Genomic DNA, 8,263 nt, shown 5'->3' on the forward strand with positions numbered 1-8,263 from the left:
ACTTGTTCTGATGGAACATTTTCACCCCGCAAAAGAAAACGCCACGTACAATATTAAATGAAGTTAACTGTTCACACAATACAGTAACATGAGCTATTTAAATTAGCTGATACATGGTTAAACCTCATTAGCTCTTACCTGTGTATATCCGTGTGTATTTTGGGAGCATTCTCAGAGATAGGCCTGTTTTTATAGCCTGGTCCTACCAGACTCTGGTACATTTCATTTGTACAGAGAGTCTGGCCTCTCCATTGACAAGCGTTAACTTCCTTGAAGGCGGGTACTCTGTTGAAGTTTAAAACTATTGGATCTGCCCAGAGCCACTCTGGATCTGCCATAACCAATCGCTAACGTTTGATTGTGACGTATGTCATGCGCATGTGCAACAAGAGGGAACAACTATCGGCTTATATTTAGCATTAGCATCGCTAGCGTTAGCCTTAGCCAACTCCTTCACCACTAACGGAGCGAGCTGGAAAATCAAACTTTTCCTGAACCCCGTGGGGAGGAGGGCCACAACTAGGGATGAGCGAGTACAGCATTATCTGTATCTGTATCTGTATCTGTTAACCATATGAATTATCTGTATCTGTATCTGTACTCGGACTGGGCGGGGCCTAACCCGGAAGTGGGCAGGGTTTAATCCGGAAGTGGGTCGGGTTGTCTTGAAATGGGCGGGGCTTTAACCGGTATGTTATTTTAAGCATGCAATTGATATGGGTTGATCAGAAATTGTTATATTTATTGCTGATTAGAAAACTATTTACATGACAGCATCAGCATTGAGCTTCAGATCAATGGTTTTTATCACGATAACAAACTAACTATATACAGAACAAGTTTTACAACAATGAATACAACACATGAGGTTGCAATTATGAAGTAAAATGTAATGAACAAGAGTTTTCATACTCAACATAACTTTCTTTTTTTAACTTTTAATTTTTTTATGATCAGTGTGATCATAAAATCACACTTTTTTTTTTTTGGTTCTTTTTTATTTTTTTTATTTCCACACCAGGTATGTGAGTGTGTGTGTGTGTGTGTGTGTGTGTGTGTGTGTGTGTGTGTGTGTGTGTGTGTGTGTGTGTGTGTGTGTGTGTGTGTGTGTGTGTGTGTGTGAGTGAGTAAGAGAGAGACAGAGAGAGAGAAAGAGAGAGAGGGGGGCGGGGGGGACTGTGTTCTACAGATCAAATAGTCCGACGCTGTTTTTCAGATCTGTTTAGAGCCAGCTGACGGTTTAAAAAAGAAAAAAAATCTCCGACAGGTAGAGACGCAACGCGAGTCGCATTCTACCAAGCACCACGTCTGAACAAACCCCACGTTTACCAGAACTCTACTGGTTAATAAGGAAGTACTACAAACCAAAGTAAAAAACAAACCTGAAGCTGAAGAAACCCTCAACGTTAACGGAAAAGACCGGCGAACCTGAGTGACTGAGGGAGAGACAGAGAGAGAGAGACAGAGTTCTGTGTGAGTGAGCAGAGCGGGACACAGCAACACAATACATCTGTATGTGTGTAGGGGAGGGGCGCTGTGACGACTAGCCTATCACAGAACGCAGACACAGTCAACTACCCAATGAGGATTTTTATTCAATCCGAGCACAGATATTGACTCGTATTACTCGTATAATACTCGTACTCGGCAAAAGTGCTTTATCCGTACCGGATACTCGTTTCAGCCGAGTATCCGGCTCAACTCTACCGAATGGCTTCGCTCGCATCTTTCTCCGCCGCCATTACGGAACTCACCGAAGGTTACCGAACCTCAACGTCATCATTCTCAGCCACTGATTGGACCGGTAAAGATTGGCTGGAGAAAACCCAAAAATGTACTAAGGAAAATGAAAATTGAACGGAAGTACGTAGGAGGGCGGAGCCAAGCTACTGTTTTTATGCAATATAGGCTATTTATTTAAGATATTTTTTCATTTACATGTTTTGCAGCTGTATATTTTGTTGTACATTATGCTACACTATCCTCTTCACGGAAGAAATGCATGACATCTGCAAAAATACAGAAAGATTATGAGAACACTGCAACAAGTCACATTTAGTATAGGAATAGGTTTTGATTCAGACAAGTAGTGTACTAAATAGTGTAAATGTTGGTGTGTTTCAGGTGGAGCAGTCAAAAGTGCTGATTAAGGAAGGAGGGGTCCAGTTGACACTCACCATTGTCGATACTCCAGGGTTTGGTGATGCCGTGGACAACAGCAACTGGTGAGGAGTGCTGGCATAATCCGAGTGTTTCCAAATGATCATATGTTCTTTGTTGTTATCCGATGTCCCCCTCTTTTCTTCGCCTGATATCTTTTTTTTTCCATCTTCCAGTTGGCAGCCAGTCATAAACTACATTGACAGTAAGTGCGAGGACTTCCTGAATGCAGAGTCGAGAGTGAACCGTAGATCCATGCCAGACAACAGAGTCCACTGCTGCCTATACTTCATAGCGCCCTCTGGACACGGGTAGGTGTAATAAGATGACGTAGATCAGTGATTCCCAACCACGGGTACGTGTACCCCAGGGGGGACTTTTGCAGTTGCCATGGGGTACCAGGGAAGTTTGGAGAGTAGCTCAACTAATTTGAAACAATTTAAATTACGATTTCATTGGAAAAATATATCCACATATTAACATTAAGTCAACTGAACACAACATGTTGCAGTTATGTAAGAGTGTGTGAAAGCTAGTTAGCAAGTGGGCAAAGAAGTTTGGCTAAAAGTAATGAATAAATGGTAGAAATAACATGTTAAAAGTAATGACTAAACAGTTCGAATCATTAGCTAAAGTTGAACTAGTTAGCTAACGTTTAAAATAAATTACTGAAAGGAATGGTTTAAAGTATGTTAATGGGTATATGGTTGAAACATTCAGTAGCCTAGCAGGGTGGCATTAGTAGGACCAAACCAACCTTAAAGGGTAATACCGTTTTTTTCAACCTGGACCCTATTTCCTGTGTTGTGTGTAAGTGACTGATGAGATCAAGGCAGCCACAGTTTTGAAAGGCAGGCGCAGCAGTTGCTTTGCACCGACTGCAAGACCCAGGGCATGCTGGGAAACGCCTGGCTCTCAGCTGATCTAGCAGCTGATTGGTGCAGAATCGACTCAACATGACGTTTATGTAAACTTTTTATTGTTTTTGAATTGGAGGGATTTTAACTGCTATTTGTCTGATTTATAGGCTTATTCTGTACAGAACACGTCTGGCTGATAGTTACGTTTAGAAGTCAGAGAGACTAAATCTGATCAGATTACAGATCATCTACAGTCTGCTTATTAACAACAGCAACTGATCGCATGTAGAGCATTTTGACAGCTACTCTGTCATAATAAATTCAACTGGAGACTGTGTACAAGCTAGATATATGGGTCTGATAACATTTTATTAAATCGGAATCAGACTTTACAGGGTGTGAGTGTTTCTGTGACTTCCTGTTCAGCCTGAAGGCTGCTGGAAACTGTCCGACCTGACAGTGGATTTTTGTCACCGCCCCCTGCTGCTGCCGCCTGCTCTCGTCCACTTTAACAGGCGAGGTGCAGCTCATCTCCAACGAGCCTAATGGTCTTCTTCAGGGTGTAGCCCTCAAGACACGGTTTCCTCTTTTGTAGACATCATGATTTCAAACACCTGATAATTGCAAACACCTTAGCACACAGCCAGTGATCTCAAAACTGACAAATGCAAAGTATAACCAATTCAATTCAATTCAATTCAATTTTATTTATAGTATCAAATCATAACAAGAGTTATCTCGAGACACTTTACAGATAGAGTAGGTCTAGACCACACTCTATAAAGCCCCAACAATTCCAATAGTTCCCCCAAGAGCAAGCATTAGCAGTGGCTATTGCGACAGTGGCGAGGAAAAACTCCCTTTTAGGAAGAAACCTCGGCAGACCCAGACTCTTGGTGGGCGGTGTCTGACGGTTGGGGTTATGGCGGTACAGGATGTAACGTGGCACAGCAGAGCATGGGTGGACGCGGTGGACGCAGCAGGACGTAGCCGGGCATTGCAGGGAATCGCAGAGCGTAGCAGGGTGTAGCAGGTCCATAGCCACAGCTGCACCCAAGACCCAGGTCTTGGTGTCGCCCTAATCCGAGGCGATGTTCTGGGCGAAGAAGAAACATAAGGACTCCGGGGAGTAAACTCCCCAGAGCTAGGTTAGTAACAAGCACTTCTGAGACAGGATGTGCATAAAAGGAAACAAAAGAAAAGAGCGTGTCATAAGAAGGAACTTCCTCGGCAGTCTAGAATTATAACAGCATAACTAGGAGAGGCACTATATTATTGATTATACGATAGGTAAATCTGATGACTGTAAAGAGAAGCAGAGAAAAGCAGGGGTGCTGTGTCTGCAGCTATACACCCTGCCCCGCCGGTCTAGGCGTTCACTGCAACTCCTCACTCCCTAACTATAAGCTTTATCAAAGAGGAGAGTTTTCAGTTTAGTCTTAAATGTAGCGACGGTGTCTGCCCCCCGAACCCAGATTGGGAGCTGGTTCCACAGGAGAGGAGCCTGATAGCTGAAGGCTCTGCCTCCCATTCTACTTTTAGAGACTCTAGGAACCACAAGTAACTCTGCATTCTGGGAGCGTAGTGCTCTAGTGGGACAATAAGGTACTAAGAGGTCCTCAAGATATGAAGGAGCTTGACCATTTAGAGCTTTATAGGTCAGAAGAAGGATTTTAAATTCAATCCTGGATTTTACAGGAAGCCAATGGAGAGAAGCTAATACAGGAGAAATATGATCTCTTTTCTTAGTTCTTGTCAGAACACGCGCTGCAGCATTCTGGATCAGCTGGAGAGTCCTAACGGACTTATTTGAGCATCCTGATAATAAGGAATTACAGTAGTCCAGCCTGGAAGTAACGAATGCATGGACTAGTTTTTCTGCATCGTTTTGAGACAGGATGTTCCTAATTTTAGCAATGTTACGAAGGTGAAAAAAGGCTGTTCTAGAGGTGTGTTTTAGATGGGCGTTAAAGGATAGATCCTGATCAAAAATAACTCCTAGATTTCTGACAGTAGTACTGGAGGCCAGGGCAATGCCATCCAGAGTAATTATATCTTCGGCTAATGAGGTTCGTAGGGGTTTGGAGCCCAGGACAATAACTTCGGTTTTGTTTGAGTTTAACATCAGGAAATTGTAGGCCATCCATGATTTTATATCTTTAATGCAAGCTTGAAGTTTAGCTAGCTGGCTGGTTTCGTCTGGCTTGATTGACAGATATAATTGGGTGTCATCCGCATAACAGTGAAAGATAATTGAGTGTTTCCTAATAATATTGCCTAGAGGAAGCATATATAAGGAGAATAGAATTGGTCCAAGCACTGAGCCTTGAGGAACGCCATGGTTAATTTTAGCGTAATTGGAGGGTTTATTGTTAACATTAACAAATTGCGATCGATCAGAGAAATAGGACTTAAACCAGTTTAGTGTGATTCCTTTAATGCCAACTAAATGTTCCAGTCTCTGTAAGAGGATGGTATGGTCAATAGTATCGAATGCAGCACTAAGATCTAATAAGACAAGTACGGAGACAAGTCCTTTGTCTGATGCAGTTAGAAGATCGTTAGTGATTTTCACCAGTGCCGTCTCTGTGCTATGATGCTTTCTAAATCCTGACTGAAAGTCCTCAAATAAGCTATTGCTATGTAGAAAATCACATAACTGATTAGCGACTACTTTCTCAAGGATCTTGGAGAGAAAGGGAAGGTTAGATATAGGTCTATAGTTGGCTAAGACCTCAGGATCGAGGGTGGGTTTTTTCAGTAGAGGTTTTATCACAGCTACTTTAAATGACTGCGGTACATAACCACCAGATGGCTCTCTCTCTTCTTTGTAGAGCCATCTGGTGGGGAGTCTTTGGGGCCCAGTTCTATTTTTAATGTAAGATATCGACATGAAAGAGCCATCTAAATAAAGCCTTTTTAATTTTTTCACAAGAAGAGGGCCTTGGACATTTTTCTCAATGATTATAGCAGCTTTAAGTTTCTATAGGCTATATCTTCCTACAGTATGGTAGTTCTAACCAGGTGAAGTAAAATATTTTGAAGCCAGCCTTTTAGAAGCAGCAGTTGGCAAGTAGGAGGGTGATTTTGTTCTGGTCAACAGGCTCCCTTCGCCAGTCTATTTGTATTCAAAGGAGTTATAAACCAACACTCACCCACATTCCTCTGTTATGGTCCAAATGATGGTGCTGTGCCAGTACAGTGAAATATATCAAATATAGTGTGGCCTAAACATACTCTTTAAAGTGTCCTGAGATAACTTTTGTTATGATTTGACACTTAAAATAAAATAAAATTTAAATCAATTGACGTAGTGTAAAGTTAGATGAAAACCTGACCTCTCTTTGGCCTGGAGACCACTACACTGAGGGAAAGTCTACCTTATTATTCAGCTTCCTATTGTGTGTGTGTGTGTGTGTGTGTGTGTGTGTGTGTGTGTGTGTGTGTGTGTGTGTGTGTGTGTGTGTGTGTGTGTGTGTGTGTGTGTGTGTGTGTGTGTGTGTGTGTGTGTGTGTGTGTGTGTGTGTGTGTGCGTGATTCACAAAGGTTACATAACCCAGTTCTGCTCATGCTCAATAGAGTTCTGCTCTCCATCACTGAATCACCCAATCAGAGCGGAGGCCTCGGAGCAACTCACAGAGGCAGGCCTCTCATCTCAGACAAACGCACTCTGTCTTCTCTCATCGTGTGTGTGTGTGTGTTCACTTGGCATCACTAGTACATTCCCTGTTTGTCAGTATAGCTGCAGCATCTGCCTGGGTTTAAATTTTGGAGCTCTGTTTCTGCTTAACCCCAAATCCATCCAGCAACTCAGGCTTACTGATGGCTAAATTTGATCTACATAGATTTAAATCATCCCAGGATTTTTTATAAATCTGCAGAGATGAGTCATGTACAAGGTGGCTAAAAGTACATTTTACAGCACCAGCCAGAAAGAAACTTGGCCTCTGTTATCAATTCCCCCTGTAATACTGCTTTTTGATTCTGATCGGCTGACACCAAAATCGGATATTCACTGCTGGGGTGTTAAGGAAGCTGAAACATTTTCTACTTTGAAAACGTCATTGTAGCTCTGCTTCACATATCCTCATGCTGCTTTTATCCACATTTAGCATAGGAATAGGAACAATCCATGAAACGTAGAAAATGTGCCTAGAAATGTAAAGTATTAACTATAAATGTTTTTATAGTATATAGTGAGAGTATTGGAAGTGGTTGCCTTGTTCATGGAATCACAGCATTGTCCGTACAGTTCATGGCGGTGCGCCGCTGCAGAATGAATATTGGGGATATAAAATAGATATTTGACATTTACTTTTTGCATTAAAAAAAAAATGTCTGGTCTGGTGGGGGTTCCTGTTGCTTTACAATTATAACACGGGAGGTGCATGTCTGAAAGGGACCTAAAACTGAACTATGCTGCAAAACCAGACATGTCCAATTAATACAATTGTACAGTTTCTGCCCAGTTTTGAAGTGAAGTAAGTTTAATAAGTGCATGATAGAGTTTGACAGTCAGTTATTTACGCTTCTCTGTATTTGACAGCCCTATAAAGGACAATACATTGCTCATAAGCTAACTATTGATGCACTGATAGTAAATGTTGGGGCAGTTGTTCACTTCCCTGGGTAAATATATCAGGTAATTGTGGTGTTCCTGTCTCTTTACAGGAATTTTCTAGAATATACAGTCGTTTCAAAGCAGACTGTTTACACCTTCAAATCCTTTGCAACAGATGCAGAATTGCAGTTTGCATGCTGCTGCTTCCAAAAGTCTGACATGTGGCTGTAATATTTAAAATCCCATTAATCCTGCGTTTTATACGTTTCGTTTATATACAGAACGAAATATTCTGTAGCCTATTTTGCCGTCAATACTGCCGACATTGTCTTTGCTGTAATCAAATGAGTATATATTTATGTTTATGTTTATGGGAATCATCCGTGTACAGACAAGGCAAGCAGCAGCAGCGCCACGTCAGACATGTTTCTGGTGTGCAAAGACATAGAAAACACCACGCAGCTGACACGTAACAGAAACGCCACGCTCACGCCACGCAGGCAGTGTGTAGCCGGCCTAAGACACTACAGGGAGAAGGAAGGAAATGGTTGTAACAGTGAGTCCAACCACCACTGAGTGCTCCTAGTTTGATACATCACTGTCAGTGTGTAGAGACGGTTTTTGAACTCTGAAAGGAAACAACATTTAGAGATCACAGGAGTGTCTTAACAGTCAGTATCTC

The 8,263-nt window shown here is 42.1% G+C and overlaps 1 protein-coding gene across 4 annotated transcripts in view; it reads left to right on the top strand.

Moving 5' to 3' along the window:
- LOC116040131 (septin-7-like) overlaps positions 1-8,263 on the top strand; it is a 58,271-nt gene that overhangs the window by 36,904 nt on the left and 13,104 nt on the right. For all 4 annotated transcript variants that reach the window (XM_031285367.2, XM_031285366.2, XM_031285369.2 and 1 more), the window contains exons 4-5: positions 2,125-2,225; positions 2,337-2,471. In XM_031285367.2, coding sequence (XP_031141227.1) covers positions 2,125-2,225; positions 2,337-2,471 — 236 coding nt within the window. The remainder of the gene's footprint in view (positions 1-2,124; positions 2,226-2,336; positions 2,472-8,263) is intronic.

This window comes from Sander lucioperca, chromosome 7, assembly GCF_008315115.2.
Source record: "Sander lucioperca isolate FBNREF2018 chromosome 7, SLUC_FBN_1.2, whole genome shotgun sequence".
NCBI classification, from domain to species: Eukaryota; Metazoa; Chordata; class Actinopteri; order Perciformes; family Percidae; genus Sander; species Sander lucioperca.